The sequence below is a fragment of the Microchirus variegatus genome, assembly GCF_963457635.1.
Source record: "Microchirus variegatus genome assembly, chromosome: 5".
In the NCBI taxonomy this organism is placed as follows: Eukaryota; Metazoa; Chordata; class Actinopteri; order Pleuronectiformes; family Soleidae; genus Microchirus; species Microchirus variegatus.
Window position 1 is genome coordinate 25469920 of NC_139806.1, and position 20228 is coordinate 25490147.

Consider the following 20228-nt stretch of genomic DNA (forward strand, 5'->3'; position numbering starts at 1 on the left):
CAAGGTGTTGGAAGACGAATGAAATCGAGCCGTCATAATAACAAGCTATTATGTCCATGTCAATGTGTCTCGACAGGCTCGTGTTGTTTTTCCAGAGCTCAGTTCAGGTTTTAATTGTGTTTGTGTGGGAACGAGAGAGACGGGACTATGTCTATGTACGAATTTTAAAGGTTCGGTGTGTAATAAATAGTGACATCTGCTGGTGAGGCTGCAGATTGCAACTGAGTCAGGACTCTTTCCCTTTTTCAGGCATCTTGTGCATCTTGTATTAAAGTTTCCACTTCACAAAATGCACACTTTGTTCATTTTACACCATTGTTTAGTGTCTAACGTATACATAAATATATTTACAAATGTATTCATGGGTTGTCAATAGTCAATATCTGCAAATAAAAGCTCCCAAATGTCCCACACTGGTCGGTTAAAAGTGAGTTTGCTCAGCAGAGCAGAATAATCCTCTTAACTTTAATGTCACATGTTTTGAAGGAGGAAAAAAGGAAGCCAGACTCAGGCGAGCCAATCAGACGACTGTTTCATAATTCCAGAATGAGCTAATCCACCTATGCATGTAGAAAAACAAAAAAAAACGAGTTCCTTTTTCCATGTAAGCGACACAATACTGCGTGTACATAAAGCCCCAGAACAAACACAAAAGCAGTACAAGAACTAGGGAGAAATGAAACTACTGAAAGGAACTGAAGCTGGTGTTAAAATAAAACACATTTTATTATTAGACAAGGAAAACATGTAAGAGTTTTTACCTTGTTGTACACTTCCTCTTCTACAGGTGAGTGAGACATGCTACATCAAAAAAAAAAAAAATGTACAACTCATTTAACAGTGCTGTGTCACTGCTACACTGCCGCACACTTCCCCCGATCCCTATCATGGTGGTCAACACTCATCTCCTTTTTCACTGCAACAGGAACCTGACAGGCAAGTAGATGGGGGTGGGACAGAGGGGGGAGGAGGGAAAACTCCTCAAAATACAACATTTGGACCACATTTTTGTCAACTTCTGGCTCCCTCCAACGAGTCTCCACAGGACCTGAGACAGATAACTGGTCACATTCACAGCAGCTGACGCGTAAATATGTACTGTAAGGCTTTGTAATAGTGGTCAGAATGGTTCTGCAGCATAACAAAACAGTACTCTGGAGGGGGGAGGGGGGGGACAAAGGCCTTGTGTCATAGCTGAGTAGAAACAACTTCACACTGATGAGGACGCGGCATCTGTGGTTCAAATGACTCAGACATGGACAAAAAAACAACACGGCACCTTTCTGTGTAATTAGCTGATTCATAGACATAGCCTGTGTTTTTCTCTGGTTCTGGGCCTGGTCAGCTGCCTGGGGTCTCAGGTTCTGCAGAGTTCAGAGGTCACGAGGAGTCCTGCCCCGTGCCGCCGGTCAGGCACAGCCTCTCCAGCTCCTGAGCGCGCTCGTTGTGGACCGTCACCAGGTTGTGATTCTCCTCCGTGAGGCGCCGGAACTCCTCCTTTAGGCGAGCGATCTCCACGGCAACCTTCTCGTCCTCCACCATCTCTGCCAGCAACTTACGCCTACACGGACCAATGACATTAAGATTTTTTTAGGAGCAACTTGTTTGCATCGTCTACTCTCACTCTCTCACACAGAGACATGCCATTAGAGGTCTGGACACACTTATGCTGCGTTCCAGAGCCCATCCAAACAAATGGGATGTGGGACATATCCTACCTGAATTGTACTAGCTCCTACTTCAAAGCGTTCCAGCAATTGAAGTCGAATATTAGAAAACATGGACGATCGCGGCGCTTTAGATTTATGTTTGAAGAGGCGTTTTGACTGTCAGCAATTCAGTCTACTTACATACACAAGCAAGCCGTTTATGTAAAAGCCATACATATAAAACGTCATGAGTATACTTTTACCGTAGTGTAAAAGTAAGTGTGTTTCGACAGGCATTCCAGTGCACTTTTTCTCGTTGGAGGTAGGATAAGTCCCACGTCCAACTAGTTTGGATGGGCTCTGGAACGCAGCATTACTCTATAAAGGACACAATCTACACCACATAGTTTTGTACTGACATGGAAGTCACTCAGTGAAAATGCTGAAACACAATGAAGCCAGTGAAAAAACAGCTAATGGCTCCATTGTTGTATTATTGTTGAAGTGGAAAGAAGCACCAACATTTGACTGAACGTACCTCTTGGGTCATTCTTTTGCAAAATAATGTTGTGTTTGTGCATATTTTGTACATATTACCTCTCATTTGACACCAAAATCACTGAAATCGGGCCAGGAAATTGAATTCTGATTAAAAAGGTTAGTTGGAAATGGCGACATTTTGAAATTTACGTGGCTAATGGGGTTATACACTGTCTTCAGGACCTTTTCTGGTATAAACACAGACCTTGTCAGGACCAGTAGTGAAAAAAACTGGTTCTAATGAGGCAGAACATAATTTCTGAGGCTTAGATTTGATTTGCGGATTAGGGTTTGGGGTTAGGCATGTCGAAGCAGTGTCCCCATGAAGAATAACTGCACAATCCTGTGTGTTTGTGTACTTGTGTTTATATGTTTGTGAGGACCAAAAAATGTACAACCATCTTTATGGGGACATTTTGTCTGCGCCCCACAACTTTAAAGGGCTTTTAGACCTGGTTTTAGGACTTAAGGGCTAGGGAATGCATTATATCAATTATGTGTTCAATTATTAAAGGTGTCATATGTAAGAATGTGGCCAAAAAACGGTTACTACATTCAAATTCAAAATACAGAGGTCTTTTAAGTTTCGTTTTTTCACCTAACTGGCATGTGAAAAATGACAAATGACTGCAATGATTGGTAGACGGCGGTAGGTGGCGCCACATGCCAAAACATGATTTCAAAACACAAACATGATTTGCAGTCTGCAAAATATTTTTTTTAATGCAAATATTTTGGCTGAAAAAGACGCGCATGACGTCATGTTAACGTGACTCCCGATTGTTAAGATGAGCCTCTAAAGCAGGGGTCACCAACCTTTTTGAGTCAGAGAGCTACCTTAAGGGTAAAAAATAATATGGAGGGCTACCATATAATATTTTTTTGTTTGTTTACCATTTAAATGATTAATATTATGCATTCAACTGCATACACATTCCTTCCAGTGCTTACTCCTAACGATAACCAGTTTTTATAAACAATATCAAAGATATTTTACTGACAGATCATACGGATACATGCAAGTGAGGTGAAGTGAAGTGAGCCCGCGGGCACCGTATTGGCTGCCCGCGGGCTACCAGGTGCCCGCGGGCACCACGTTGGTGACCCCTGCTCTAAAGAAACTCTAAACTTTAAAAACAGAGGCAGTACACAGGTACGCTGGTTATTTGTGGCGCTGCTCTTTTCGTTAAATATACTGACCGCTCCAGTTTCGAATGTCGGCGCGCTAACGACGCTAAAGGAGCTAATACAGCTAATGGCGCTAACTGGTAAACGGTGCCTGGACTCCGGTGCCGTGGTACGAAAAAATTCGCTATTTTAATTTTGTCAGGTGGTGACCCTAACCCAGCAGCATTGGAAATGCTGAACGTTACCAAACCTAAAAAAGACATTTAGACCAGAGGAGAATAGAAGAGCTTGCATTGGAGATGCGCGAAAATATCGATGGCTTAAAGTGTGGAGGAGTTTTAACATTTAATATCTTATTGCTTTGCTAAAATCAACAAAATAGATTTAGAGTTTGTAAAAATCTGGCAACTTTTTGTTATTTTGTTCTGCATCAGCTCGTGTGGATCCTAATAAAAGATAAATAAGAATAAATTCTTCAGTTCAATAAAAACATCATAAAACAGAGTAGTATTTCTGTAATGCCTCGTCGTTTGTTTATTTTCTTACATTATCTGCTCCCCCCTCCCTCTTCCTTTAATTATTTTAAGCTGGAAAAAGTCCAAGAAGACAGTTTACATGGCTGAAGGCCACCAATAACTGGCCACCAGTTCAAAGAGAAGGCAGATTAGCAGATTATCACACACATTCATTACTATGAGGAAATTACGGTCTCCAGATGACTCGTTTCGAGACTGCGGGGAGGAAGCCGCGGAGACATAAAGAATTATGGAAACAGCGTAACCTCACAGGACCAGCAGAGCTGGGAAAAGTCAACCACAAAAAAACAAAACTTGTAACTCGGCAACGAGTAAGTGGGACAGTAAAAACAGTTCGTAAAACTCAGCGCACTTTGATCTTGTGTCATCAGTGAGGAGATATTCTCCATCTGAGTTTAAATCTCAATAAAGCTGCAGTCAGTGCTCATCATCATTATGAGCAGCAGGGTTTAAGGAAAAGTTAAATATTTAATGGTTTCCTTGAGAAAAAAAACCCAAAGTTTTATTGCTTCATAAGATGATTTACAGACCACCACACTCATAAAAACATAATCTGCCAATCATGATCACTGAATGATGAGGGTTTACAACTACTTATGTATAACTTAGTGCAAATGGTAGATGATTAATAGTGAAAAAATGTATATATCAGCCGATATAAACAAATAAATAAACATGAAAGATTAGTCTAGGCTTATAGTAATATATGATCTTACAGTTTGATTCTACAGTTGAAGGGTTACATAACGTTTATAATAGTTTCCAACAGGAAACACAGTCATGATTTAGAGTGAACAGTGCCAGAGTTTATTTAGAAGCAAAAAAAAACAAAACGAAATGTGGTTTGTGTGTTTTTAGGATAAGAAGACTTTTATTTTGAAATCAATAAAAAGTGTTTCTGATTCTCACACACCATCTAAGACCATATAAAACTATATTTAAGCAAAAATGTTAATTATATTCCTTGTGCATCATGAATATCATTTTAATATCATATTTAAGGCTAATATAAACACTAAATATTGTTATTTTTTTGGTAACACGGGCAACTTTGGCACATTTTTTGCACAACTGGGGTTATTTTGCGACCTGCGTCATCAGCCGATTTGATACCAAACAAAAACCAAATGAATTTAGTCAATTCTTCACATTTTAAACTCACTTCTGTTCGTGTTGTGCCTCTGTCGAACGGTGGAGGAAGTAAAACTGCGATTGCGTCACGCGTGTTTACTGCTGTTTGCTGAATCACCAACAATCACCAACCAGTAAAAAAAAGAAGTGAGATAATAATAATATTGCCCCTTCTTTGGAAATGATGTGACAGTCTCACTTATTGCATCACTTATATGTACTATTGCCTCATATTCAGCACTTTAATTATTCTATTCTATATATATATATATATATATATATATATATATATATGTATATATATATATATATATATATGTATATCACTTTTTAACCTCGTTATAGAAATAAAGTTATTGTCATGACTATACCACACAGTGTGTCTCACTGAGTTTCTGTACGTGTGTGTGTGCATCTGGCTTTTTAATGTGTATGTGTCCATGAGTGAAGACTTTCTTCTGACTCATCATGTTCTTATCTAAACCCAAGGCTGCACTCCAGTCATCCCATCTGTCTGCCTGCTCTTCTCTATTTAAGAGCTGCCAAGCGGTGTAGGGCACGTGTGTGTGTGTGTGTGTGTGTGTGTGTGTGTGCGTGTGTGTGTGTGTGTGTGTGTGTGTGTGTGTAAGGCGGTAGGGTAACAGCGAAAGACCTTGAAAATCCCACTGCTAAGTCTACCCACAGCTGCTGAGGACACAGGGGACACAGAGTGTTACACACCCCAGACTCGGGTGCATGAAACATTCAGTGCGTTCATGAAAGCGAACAGCAGGTGTCACTCTTTCAACAACAGTGCTGTTGTTTTTTTTTTATTCCTGAGGCAACAACATCATAGTGAAAATTAGAGGATTAGGGGCCACATGTAAAAAGATTTATTTGAAAGAAAGTAAAACAAAATGAATAAAACAGCATGAATTCTGAGATTAAAGTCAGAATTCTGACTTTAAAGCCACTTGTGCATCAACAAACATGTGTGTACATGTGTTATAAACTGTCTTCATAAACTTTTCTGGTATAAACACAGACCTTGTCAGGACCAGTAGGGAAAAAACTGGTTCTAATGAGGCAGAACATAATTTCTTAGGCTGAGATTTGAATTGTGGATTAGGGTTTGGGGTTAGACATGTCGAAGCAGTGTCCCATGAATAATAACTGCACAATCCTGTGTGTGTTTATTTGTGTTTTTATGTTTGTGAGGTCCAAAAAAATGTACAACCCTATCTTTATAGGGACATTTTGTTTGCGGCCCACAACTTTTTCAGGGCTTTTAGACCTGGTTTTGGGACCTAAGGGCTCGGGGATGCATTATATCAATTATGTGTTCAATGATTAAGTTTGTGTTTCTTTGGTTGTTTCTTCCTCTTCTCTCGTTCTCTTCCGTCTTCTACACACTGCCACTACACACCAGTGGAAACCTGGGTCTATTTTAAACTCGTCTTGTTTTCCATCCTTTGTCTAACGCTTTATCCTCCACATGGGGGTCACGGGGCGACTGGGACCAATCCCAGCTGACATGCAGCAGGGTGAAAGGCGGGGTACATCGAGTACAGGTCGCTAATCCATCACAGTGTCTTTCTTTACTATTTTGATGTTTACTTTTCCCCCGTCTTTACAGTTGTCCTCACTTGCCCTACAGTTACTTAATTGCACAATAAAATTAAAAACAAAAAAACTACGGGAAATTAAAATTGCACACCGCAATACCAGCTGTGTAAGAGATGGTATATAGCAGTTTTTAAGATTTTAAGCAGTTAGAGACTACTAACAAGCGCCATCTGGTGCACTGTTAAATCCAAATGCTCTCCACTAAACTCTGAAGCAAAGGTGACTCTATCTGGAATTGAAGCCCTAAAGATCGTCATTTAAAGCAGTGTTTCCCAACCCTGGTCCTCAGGGAACACTGCCCTGCATGTTAGAGATGTTGCCCTGCTCCAACATACCTAAAACGGTACAAATGCTTTGTCGCTCCAGTCGTACCCTATCAGGGTACAAGCACGATAACTTTCTCAGTGTGTACCAATCAGAGGCGATTCTAGAGTCTGTAGGGGCCCTAAGCAAAGATTCCCAGGGGGCCCTTCCAACCAGTGGCCATCACCATTATGTTACAAATAATCTGACACCAACGAAAAATATGAGTTCAAAATATTATTTTTTTGTGTGTTTTATGTGGAAAATATAATATATTTTATATATATATATATATATTATATATATATATTTTTGGTGCAGAAATGTTTCTTTAGAGGTACAAACAAGCAGGTACAAAAATGTACTAATTTATGTAGGTACAGTGCTTGTACCCTGATAGGGTACAACTGGAGCGACAAAGCATTTGTACTTTTTTAGGTACAGTCTCGTACTTTGATATCTTAGTGTGTCGGTGTGTCTGGTTCGGGGGACAAATTAATTGTCCTTTGGGACAAATAAAGTTGTGTGAATCTGATTTTTTTAAATTTTTAAAACAAGAAAAATCTAATTTAGTTTCCTTTAATGAAGTGGATTTTAGTCAAATATCTAAACAAATAAGTTAAAGACAGTCACATTGACCCTAATTTCTTTCTTTCTATCTATCTATCTATCTATCTATCTATCTATCTATCTATCTATCTATCTATCTATCTATCTATCTATCTATCTATCTATCTATCTATCTATCTATCTATCTATCTATCTATCTATCATACAGGTGTAAACAGTGATGCAGATACAAACTCTTTACTTTGCAACAAACGGGTTATTGTGAGCACACATTGTGTGTGTGTGTGTGTGTTCTTGTACTTGCGGCATACTGAGTACCAGTGAGGGTTTTTAACCAACAAAGTGAGGACATTTTTACGGAGTGAGGATATTTTGGTCGGTCCTCACTTTGTTTTCATTGAAATCACTTCCTAAGGTTGCTATAACATGCTATACTCTGTTTGTCAAAAAAAATAAAAAAAAAATAAATTTTGGACGACATAGTATAGTATGACTTTTTTTGTCAAATTTTGGACCAAACATTTTGCGTCAATTTTTTTTTCAAATTTTGGACCAAACATTTTGGGTCCAATTTTTTTTTTCACATTTTGGACCAAAAATTTTGCGTCAATTTTCTTTTCAAATTTTTGACCAAACATTTTGGGTCCAATTTTTTTTTTCACATTTTGGACCAAACATTTTGGGTCCAATTTTTTTTTTCAAATTTTGGACCAAAAAATGTTGCGTCAAATTTTTTTTCAAATTTTGGACCAAACATTTTGGGTCGAATTTTTTTTTTTTTTAATTTTGGACCAAACATTTTGCATCAATTTTTTTTCAAATTTTGGGCCAAAAATGTTGGGTCAAATTCTTTTTAAAAATTTTGGACCAAACATTTTGGGTCAAAATTTTTTTTTCAAACTTTGGACCAAAATTTTTGCGTCAAATTTTTTTTCAAATTTTGGACCAAACATTTTGGGTCCAATTTTTTTTTTTTAATTTTGGACCAAAAATTTTGCATCAATTTTTTTTTCAAATTTTGGATCAAAAATGTTGGGTCAAATTTTTTTTCAAATTTTGGATGACAGTATAGTATGACGTTTTTGTCAACTTTTGGGTCAAATTCTTTTTAAAAATTTTGGACCAAACATTTTGGGTCAAATTTTAGTAGATGTCATTCATGAAGTAGATATTTGTAATTGTGTTGATTTATAAAGTGGAAATGCTGGTCCTCACTTTGTCAGCTCTTTTACCCGGTCCTCAGTATGCAGCAAGTACAAGAATGTGTGTGTGTGTTTGTCAAAAAAAAAAAATAAATAAATAAATTTTGGACGACATAGTATAGTATGACTTTTTTTGTCAAATTTTGGACCAAACATTTTGCGTCAATTTTTTTTTCAAATTTTGGACCAAACATTTTGGGTCCAATTTTTTTTTTCACATTTTGGACCAAAAATTTTGCGTCAATTTTCTTTTAAAATTTTTGACCAAACATTTTGGCTCCAATTTTTTTTTTCAAATTTTGGACCAAAAATGTTGCGTCAAATTTTTTTTTTAAATTTTGGACCAAACATTTTGGGTCGAATTTTTTTTTTTTTAATTTTGGACCAAAAATTTTGCATCCATTTTTTTCAAATTTTGGACCAAAAATGTTGGGTCAAATTTTTTTCCAAATTTTGGATGACAGTATAGTATGACGTTTTTGTCAACTTTTGGGTCAAATTCTTTTTAAAAATTTTGGACCAAACATTTTGCGTCAATTTTTTTTTCAAATTTTGGACCAAACATTTTGGGTCCAATTTTTTTTTTCACATTTTGGACCAAAAATTTTGCGTCAATTTTCTTTTGAAATTTTTGACCAAACATTTTGGCTCCAATTTTTTATTAACTTCAGGCAAAGGCCATTAGGATGTTTCAAACAGACATTTGTGTCATGTTTTGATGAACAAGGTCTCATAAAGGAAGGGAATAAACCATAAAAAAGAAGAAGGAGGAAGAGTGGAAAGAGTTGTGGTCCTGGAAGGCCACCGTAGTTGCCAGAGGAGTCCACCGTTGACCAGTTGACTTCAAATTTTGGATCAAAAATTTTGGGTCAAATTTTTTTTCAAATTTTGGATGACAGTATAGTATGACGTTTTTGTCAACTTTTGGGTCAAATTCTTTTTAAAAATTTTGGACCAAACATTTTGGGTCCAATTTTTTTTTTCAAATTTTGGACCAAAATGTTTGCGTCAATTTTTTTTTCAAATTTTGGACCAAACATTTTGGGTCCAATTTTTTTTTTTTAATTTTGGACCAAACATTTTGCATCAATTTTCTTTTCAAATTTTGGATCAAAAATTTTGGGTCAAATTTTTTTTCAAATTTTGGATGACAGTATAGTATGACGTTTTTGTCAACTTTTGGGTCAAATTCTTTTTAAAAATTTTGGACCAAACATTTTGGGTCAAATTTGGTTTTTCAAATTTTGGACCAAAATTTTTGCGTCAATTTTTTTTTTCAAATTTTGGACCAAACATTTTGGGTCAAATTTTTTTTTTAATTTTGGACCAAAAATGTTGCATCAATTTTTTTTTCAAATTTTGGATCAAAAATGTTGGGTCAAATTTTTTTTCAAATTTTGGATGACAGTATAGTATGACGTTTTTGTCAACTTTTGGGTCAAATTCTTTTTTAAAATTTGGACCAAACATTTTGGGTCAAATTTTAGTAGATGTCATTCATGAAGTAGATATTTGTAATTGTGTTGATTTATAAAGTGGAAATGCTGGTCCTCACTTTGTCAGCTCTTTTACCCGGTCCTCAGTATGCTGCAAGTACAAGAATGTGTGTGTGTGTGTGTGTGTGTGTGTGTGTGTGTGTGTGTGTGTGTGTGTGTATCTTACTTGTGTTCCTCGAGCACAGAGATGTCGTGTTTGACCTGATGGAACTCTCTGGCCATCCTGCAGTGCTCCTTGTACACCTGAACACTCTCCCTCAGAGACACACAGGGAGGAACCGGCTGGAACAGAGACGGCACAGAGATGCGTCATTTACCCATTTTGATTGAACCCAAACCTTTGGGTTCTTCTAGAGCAGACAGTAGAAGTCCTGGCAACACAAGCTAAGACTGACCTGAGTAGGTAAGATGGAGAAGGACAAATATGAGGGCAACAGGCCTATGATAGATTTGTAAATCAAATGTTATCGAGTACAAGGTGCAATAGTGATTGCGCCCCATGATAAACAAGACGAAGAAATTGTAATGATGATTACTATATCGTTACCATATTGTTATTGTACTCTAAGGTCACGTGTTACACAATAAAAAAAAAGCAGAAGCCACAGTTGTGCACAGTTTATGGCAGGCAGCGAACATTCACTGCTCTACTACTGTCCTCATCTGATACTCTGTCACACTGTGTGTGACCCTGGCACTGGCACTCGCTGAAGGATAATTCAATGACAACACTTATACACTAATAGCACGCACACACACACATACACACACACATACACACACACAACCATTGATTTACAGTTCGGATGAACTAACCTCAGGCTTCTCCTTATTTAGCAACTCAGCTCTGAATAAAATGAGTGTGTGTTTCTCAAGGTTATTAAAGTTAACAAAAACTACAATTAAAAACAAAACAAAACACTGAAATAAAAATAAAAACTAGAGTTTTGTTAAAAAAAATAAAACAACAGGAACTAAAATTGTAGTTGAAAATGTGCATAGTTTTCATCTTTCTAAATGTGTTTAATACATAATCCTTTTTGGGTTCATATGAAGTGGATTTATTTTTTGCGCTGCCGGCAATTTTGAACGTTTTTGAAAGTTAACCCTTTACGCGGCACAGACCCTCAGTAAATTGCCGTGGGAATAACGCACAACTCCTTATATGGACATCCTGGGGGTGTGTGGTTATAGGTCACATATTCAGGCTTTACAATATACATTTTTTTCATTTTTCTTATGCATTGTTGCATATAAAGTAGTAGCAAAAGTTCCAAATTTCACAGATTCAATTGGATTTTTGGAGTGTTTATATACTTATAGATGTGTCGCAACATACATAATAATCATTAAAACCCTCTTGACACATATGTTATGTTTAATCTGTTGGCTATAATTTTTTTTTACCTTTCACAATATGCAATGTCTGTCCTGATAAACTTTTGAAATTGCACCTTTTGCTGGGGTTTTTATGACACACAATACTTATTATGACCTTTCTGAATCTTGCACCTGGCAAATAATGCAAACAACAAACACTAAAACAAAGCATTTGCAAAAAATAGACTAATAAAAACTAGCAAACTCGCTGTAAAAACTAATCAAAACAAACTAATTGAATGAATTATCTACAAAAAAAATGATCAAAATCTACCTTTCTGTTATTAATAATCCACTGTATTATAAGAAAATCTAACCACACCATCAGAGCCAGTCATGAAATATTTGTTAACTAATAACAATGATGTTTTGATGTTCTCCCCTCCATTGTATTCCATATAACACGAGTATAGTACGATACAAACTGCATACCTGTAATCGCTGTTCGAGGTCCGGGAAAGTCTGAGCGAGGTCCTCCACATCTTTTACATCTAGTGATAAAAGACAAGAGTCATTTATTTACACATTAAGCTTTTTTCTGTCAATATACAGACTTAGAAAACTGTAAAATACTACAAATACAAGTTAGAATACAGGTGAAAGTATTTGGTACATAGGACGATTCCTTTCAAAAAGTGATGTAATCATACATTTTTCATTTTGGGGGTTAATATTTATTTACTCCACTTTCAACCCCTACTTTGTGAATTCTCCTTTAATTGACGTCATAATCTCCATGAATTGAAGTACTATTGGATTGTCAGCTTGCAGAGATTCAAATACTGTATTAAATTAAAATTATATTTTAACTTTTACTGTTGAACAACGATGCAAGGTGTTTATTTAAAGCAGCATTTTATATCTATCGCCGCAGCAAGTGAGAATTTGGTGTGGACTGTTAGTGACCCATCACCACCACCTAATGATTAAAGGCTGTTATTTTAAGGTAAAAAAAAGTTGCTTTAATTAATCCTTTTTTTATAGAGTTCTCTTCAAACTTCAATTGGCAAGTCAACATAATGGCACGTCTTCATTTAACTATATACGTTTTTATTCTTGGCTTTATGCCCTCGGTGTGCAGCCAAGTCACTTAATCTTCAGGCATTGCCTATAAATGTCCACGCGTCTCATAAAATCTCCCAAAATGAAACATTATATGGGCCAATTATATGACACAACAACATAGCAACACAGCGGCGCACTAATAAACGAGCCGTGGCCTTTAGCTGAACAGCATTGATAAGCCGTTACACTGAATACATGCTGGGGAAGAATCCAGAGGGCCGGTGAGCAGACAGACAAACAGAGAAAGGACAGAGCAGACCAGACGTATGGACGGCCCAGACACACTGACAGCCAGACAGACAGAAACAGACGGGTTGTCTGCACCAGCCTCTGCCTCCGCCAGTAATGTCCCCCCTGGAGGTGGAACACATGTGGAGAATCCAGGGGATGATGCAACTTTCTAAATGCAGGAGTATTAGTGGGCCAGCATGCAGCCATGGGGCCAATTATGACGAGGAATAAATACAGTTCTCAAGCTCGGGATTGACACTCACACAGTGTGGGGTTAGAACTATGTCTGGCACTAAGTCATGAAGGGCCTAGTTGATGATCCCAGATGGTGCATCAGGTCTCAGTCAACCAACTCAGAACACGAGTTGAACGAGTCAACAACATGATCGTCTGGGACGGATCCAGATACAGGGTTAGATTTTAGACGGTCGGGTCACCTAATGTGTCTGAACCATACACTATATATATTTTTAAAAAAGCACTGAGTGGTCTGGTTTTCTCGTTGAAGTCAATCAGGAAGTCACAATATTATGAATGGCCACTAGGGGGCAACACCACTGGTTGCAAAAAGAAGGCAGTTAGACTTGATTTACATTGTAAAACGATTTCCTCAGGAGTTAAAGGTCTCAATCTTTCGTCTGGCTGAACAATTCATCAAAATATTATCAAAATCGCAATATAACCTACTGCAATTTGTGTCAAAATATCATTTTGGATTCATTATTGTCTTGATCTGTACACATATTATTCTACAGATTGAAGAGAACATCTTCAGATCTGCACTAACATCACACGATAATCACTTTAAATATGTTTTTAGAATGAAAATGAGAATAACAACGTGAAAATGACCATTCGCTCTGATAATAATAATCGCAATTAAATATTTATTCAAAAGTGTTCAGGCCTAATCTCTAGTTTTTTTTGTCTCATATCAATTTCTGGAAATAATGTTCCAATTCTGAGGAAGCTAGACGATAAAGTAAAGCCCACATGAGTGGACAGCAGCGTGATTGACAGCTGTTATTGTCCAATAGGAGCCTGGTTTCATTGGACACTGTCAGGTTGCAAAACATCAACATGGCACTGAAGTTAATGATTCATGTCATTTTGACCATTCATAGATGAATGCATAGAATTTCAATAAATAAAGCACAATCTGAAAATAAATAGATATGTAATGTGAATATAGGTACAATAACTTCATTGTTCTTAAGCATTAACATATTTAAATAAAGTTTTTTGAGATTATAAACGAGGCAGCAAGATTTAACTTACTAAAAAAGACGGAGCATGTGCAAATGCAAAGCAGAACTTTGAGTGTATGGAGATTTGAGGGTGCTCTTTCAACCGCAGTCCTTCAACTCACATCCTGGGTGGAGCAGGACTGTAAGTGTTAACTGCTTATAAATATAGGACAGTGTTTCTAAAAGCTGAACAGTGAATCAGGCTGCAGGACACTGTTAGTATTAGAGGAGTTTGGGGGGGGGGGGAAACCTGACTCTGCCATTGCATCGCTGCAGCTGCTGTCCCAAGGCCTGGCCTCACTGCAGTAAAACATCCTGACAGACAGACAGCAACGAGCACCGCACATTATACCACTCGCCGGCCACTTTATTAGGTACACGGGACACCAAGTGAAGCAGCAGGTGTGGTCTTCTGCTGCTCTGGCACACCTGTCTTCTGGTCCAAACTACACTCTTAGAAATAAGGGTTCCAAAAGAGTCCTTCTACAAGGGCTGAGGTTCTACCTGGAACCATCTGCTTCAAGGGTTCTTGGTAACACTAATGGTTCCAGTAAGAACCATTTTGATCCAGAGAGCCCTTTCCTGAATAAAGGGTTTTAAAAGGGTTCTACCTGGAACCCTCCAACCTTTATGGAGCCAAAAAGGGTTCTCCTATGAGGACAAGCCGAAGAACCTTTCTACTACTTAGCACTTTTATTTCTAAGAGTGTATAGACCAGGGGTGTCAAACTCATTTTTGTTGAGGGGCCACATACAGCACAATTTGATCTCAAGTGGGCCGGACCAGTAAAATAATAGCATAATAACTTATGAACAACAAGAACTTCATGAAGAATTTTGTGAAGGATCTTTTTCACAAAACATGAAATTTCTTGAGAAATATGTGCAATTTCAACAATATTATGCCTAAATTGACCATGTACACATGATCTATAAAGGCACAAACATTTAGTCACAGGTATCTGGAAGTGAAAAATATTGTATTTGACGTTGACATTTTCACAAATTCATCCTGTGAGCCGCATTGGACCCTCTGGCAGACCAACTATGGCCCCCGGGCCGTATGTTTGACACCCCTGGTATAGACCGTATATTTTTAAAAAATGGATGCTTGAAAAGTGAAGTAGGAAGTAGAATTTAGCCACCAGAGGGCGACTCCACTAGAATGAGAATAATGTTCTCAATCTATAGTAACAGGATGCCTTCAGTGGAACATGATGGTCATTTTGTAAATTATGTTCTGATTTAAAGAAAAATAGGCGTGATTTTGAGTGAGTGTGATTTTCATTTGGTATCATCCAGTTGGATTCTGGTTGCAGGTGACATTTGTGGATTCCTCGTTTCAAAAACAGTCAAATTTTGTGTTTTGTAGACCTAACACTGCGTCCATTTTTATAGACTGTGTTGATTTAATGAGTGGTTATTTCAGTTGCTGTTGCCTTTCTATCATTTCAAACCTGTCTTGACTTTCTCCCCTGACCTCTGGCACCGACAACTAATTTATCACCCAGAGGAGCGATGATGCTCGGTGGATATTTTCTCTTTCTTTGTTCACGCCCTGTGCGAATATACACGAGTATCCCAGAAGACCAGCAGTTTCTGAAATCGTCAAAGTCACTTTTATTCCCGATTCTGATGCTCGATTAGAACTTCAGCAGCTCGTTTCGACCATGTCTGCATCGCTAAATGCAGTCAGTGGAACAGGTGTGTCTAATAAAGTGTCAGGTGAGCGTACGTGAGCGTGGCCGAGTGTGTAAATTTAGGCCCGAAGATTGAATAATAGAATAATCCCATTCCGGGCAACAATGTGCTTTGTGTGGGCTGCATACATGTGCGTTCTGGAAGTGCACAGCTGCACACACGAGTGAGTGTGTGTGTGTGGTTTTGTTTTTAATATGATGAGGTCCAACAGAAATAGAGTTACACCTGTCTCAGCGCGGAGCACGACACAGTTAAAGTGATAGGGTGCGAGGGGGGCGGGGGGAAAGGGGGAGGGTGTTTCGCCACGGGCGGATTGCCGGGTCTGTTTTGCTGGGAAGAATGCAAGAATGTGTTCCACACATAGTGGAAGTGCAGCTCCGGGCTTCAGCACATGTGAACGTAACCATCAGATACAACTAAAGATGAAGTTGTTGTATATTTCAGTGTGTTTACCTGATGTGTCATTGAGGCTGAAGGCGATTCTAACTTCAGATTTATCAGGAGACACTCGTCTGGTTGAGGTGATCATTTATCCCTAGCCACAAGAAACAAAAACAGAGCTGTTAGTACATCGATCATCCATGATGTCATTGAAATACATATTCTTTAAAATGTATGTATAGAATACTCGAGCCATGCAACAGTCACAGGCTAAATAACGCCATTTTGGCAGGAAGCCAGCGACGTTCAAATCCATAGATGCAGGCAACGTATATAGCTGGCAATATGTCAGCCAAACGTCAGTCAGGGGGTAAATCAAACGGGTGAACATTTATTGGTTCCCTCTTAAAATCCAGAGAGACAGTCGAGTTGGTTCACTGCTGTAAAACACGCTCAAAGTGAGCGTAGAAGACGGAGCGATGGGAATCTACAGGCGACGGCCTCCACTCCAATCAGGTACAAAATCGAATACGTGCTTTCATATGTTGCTTATTTTTTGACTTGCTTTTATTGCAATTTCTGAGCTTTCTCCAGGTTAGGATGAGGGAAAGTTTATCACGAATGACTGAAATGAAGCTTTTCCTGCCAACACGGCGACGTAAACAAAGTCACATCTATGGTACATTCATGAGATTTGTCATAGACTGGGTATTTTTACGTCAGGAAATGCCACCTTAGGGAATTGTATAATTTTTATTATTAACATCAAATAATAATAATGCTTATTTAAAAGGTCTCGTGCGGAAGATTTAGTGACATCTAATGGTGAGACTGCAGATTGCAAGAATAAGACTCCAATACTCACCCTTTGTTGTCTGCACACACATCATGTTGTTATTAGCTCAGGTTTCCATGGATACAGATGCTTTTAAGTTAGTCATTCAGACTGTAGAAACATGGCGGCTCATTCTAAGGATATTGAAAATAAACTTGCATATAGAAACACTAATATACATACCTTATTTAAAGGTGCATTATGTAATAAATCTAAAGCAACTGGCCATAAAATCCTCCTAATATGTCACAGAGTATCAGGAATAATGTTCATATAACAAACTGAACTCACCAACAACAACAACAGTACAGACAAAATATTTGCAATAAAAAAATATATTTTGCAGACTTGCAAATCACGTTTATGTTTTGAAATCATGTTTTGGCATGTGGCGCCACCTACCGCCGTCTACCAATCATTGCAGTCAGTAGAGTCTCAGCTGCCGAGCAACCACGGGTTGCCAGTTAGGTCAGAAAACCAAACCTAAAAAACTTTGGTATTTTGAATTTGAATGTAGTAACCGTTTTGGGCCACATTCTTACGTATGGCACCTTTAATATCGGCAAACAAACCCTCCTAAATGTTACATACTGCACCTTTACAGGTACGGTAGGCAGGATTTATAGTGTTTATAACACTTCTACACCTCTTCCGGCTAATTCTGTTCCTTCACATAAGACTTTGACCAATCACACTGCAGTTCAGAGAGAGAGTTAATGCTCCTATTAACTGCTCTACTAAATCAACTCTGCATAAATGTTCCTTTAGTGGATTGATTGCTATTCCAGAGCAGGCAACAACTCCCTATGCTGCAAAGAAACCTAAAAAAAAGAAAATTCTGAGAGAGTTGGCTAATTAATGTGTTAACATAATCCTTCCAAAGATGGAGAGGTTGCCTTATTGTATGAAATAAGTGTTGACAGAAGCTCAGGACAGAGAGACACATCCCAAAAATGCTCCTTACAGGTGAAAACTAAACAATCAACCAATCCTTTCTACCGCAGCTTTAACGACAAGAAAATCAACAGTAGATCTGTAAATAAAAATAGTTACAACCTTAGTTTGATGTGCATGAGGTGTCCAGTCAGTTATGAAGGCCACCCACACACAGAACAACACTTTCATCATGCTCTTGGAATTACTGCGGTGGGATTAAATAATTAGGGAGCTCTGACAGACCGGCTCGAGGTCTGGATTTTGTCCCCTCTTCCAGTTTCCAGTAGAGGTACGAGCTTTTTATATCAGAGCATTTGGCTACTTTAACCCTGATAAACCCCCTGTCTCACACAGCAGACCTCAATGACCTTCCACACAAGCAAATAAGACCCTTTTTGATGATATACTGGTTTATTAGTGCTGTTATAAAATATGATGCCGTATTAGTAGATGTAAAAGTACAATATTGTTGATATAATAAGCACATAATTCACATTATGATAAAAGGTAGTGCATTATGGACAATTTCTATTGTGCTCAAGGGTGAAAAATGCCTATTTGGGTCATGTTACCTGTTACCTGAAGCAGCTACGGACCCGAACCAGGAAATTTAGTGGGTATTAAGTTTTAAATCAGCAGTGTTGTCCTCAAGTTCGTCCCTAGTCGAACCACAGCTGAGGTCTCTCCAGAGAAAGCGCGCAGTTCGTCTCTCTGCTGATGCGCCCCTGCGCGCAAATCCAGCAAAGATGGCACACGTCTCTCTCCGAACGCTGGTCTCCACTCCACTTGATACTGGTTTATTCCCTACAGTTTTCCGCCGCGTACGTGAGGCGTCCGCTGCCTTTGTGTCAGTCAGAGGAAACCCCGAGCAGCTCAGCGTCGCCTGCGCACGGACGCGTGATTGCGCACGGTCTTGCTGCAGCCACGCGGCGGAGAGCAACACAACAGGGCGATAAAGCGGTGGAGGAATGCCGCTCCGCTGTCCCCCTGCGGCGGCCCGAGTCCAATTAAATGTCTCAGATGACATGACTTTAGCCCGCAAAAATGCCCATAGAGCCGGCACTGTTTTGAGAGACACGGTCATGCCGCCGGGATGGACTTTGGCTCTGCTGCAATAGCTGTGCAATGAGGCAGTGGCTCAGAATGAACATCTCGAGCTATAAAAGCTCCTGCGGAAGGAAATAGAGAACTCCAGTGTTTGTCTTTGCAAGAGGAAGATTTGGGGATACATCAATTTAGACTGATTCAAATCTACAGGAGGTGATTGTTTCAAGAAGAATTCCACAGAAGCTTAACCCCAAATTCGAAAAACAGACTTTTTAACTTATAATTTAAGCAAATCTGCAGAATCTAGTCAACTTTAGCCAGTTTTGAATAGTTTTTTTAATTAGACTGATACAGAGGCACAGGAGGTGATTGTTTTAAGACACAGAAATGGCAATAAACTTCATTCACATAAGCAGAACACAAGATAACAGAGGTGCTGTGTCTTTGTATAATATAATACACTGCTATAGTCAAAACACAATGAGAGAAAAACTGTGTTTTATCAACAAAATGTTCTTAATGTACAAAACAACATCAATCTAAGCTCAGTCATTATACTTCTATCTACTTTAAGTGGTCATTTGTACGTCAAAAGTGAAGTATTTCAGCTGACTATCAAAGGATTGGGCCAATACTGTAAAACTTTATCCACTTTCATCTGATTTACAGTACACATTTCATGTTTCTATAACTTATATCTTATTCTTATTTAAAATGTACAACTGCACTAGAGAGCTGCCCGGGAAATTAAGATTGGAGAGGCAGATGCTAAGTTGTAATGTAAAATTTACATTTTTTATTTGATTTATCCTTTATTTAGCCAGGAAGGTCCCATTGAGATACAATATCTCTTCTTCCAGGGAGATTTGGTAAAGCAAATGTTGTTGATAATTTGTTAAAATTAAGCTGTTATTTTCACAGATGGAGGAAAAAAGAAAAGTGGCCATCGATTACTAACCATTGGCTGCCCTTATTTCCAAAGATTAGCATCGTTATTAGATATTAACTTGGTCAAATTCTACCAAAGTGCATGATTATTTAGATGAAGCGAGTTAAATGGTAAATAAACCATTTCAAGCTCAGTTGGATCGTCTGAAACATGCATCACCACCAGGCTGCAGACACAAAAGTGCACAAAATATAAAACAATAAGAATTTCAGAGGATTTTGAAACAAACACAAAAACAAAACAATAAAAAGTCCAGATATTCTCATCTTGTAAAACGGATGAAGAGGCACTATACTT

At 38.3% G+C, this 20228-nt stretch overlaps 1 protein-coding gene across 2 annotated transcripts; it reads right to left on the minus strand.

The window, feature by feature from the left end:
* Positions 1-716: 716 nt before the first annotated feature.
* On the minus strand, positions 717-18868 carry map3k7cl (map3k7 C-terminal like). 2 transcript variants are annotated; one of them, XM_083890413.1, is made up of 5 exons: positions 18515-18868; positions 16237-16318; positions 11973-12031; positions 10327-10442; positions 717-1561 (listed from the first exon to the last, which is right to left on the minus strand). In XM_083890413.1, the coding sequence occupies exons 2-5, from the start codon at positions 16310-16312 to the stop codon at positions 1381-1383; spliced, it is 432 nt and encodes a 143-aa protein (XP_083746539.1). In that variant the 5' UTR covers positions 16313-16318; positions 18515-18868; the 3' UTR covers positions 717-1380. The 2 variants fall into 2 exon arrangements, with proteins under 2 accessions (XP_083746539.1, XP_083746538.1); XM_083890412.1 differs by having other exon boundaries at positions 18508-18868.
* Between the last annotated feature and the right edge of the window lie 1360 nt (positions 18869-20228).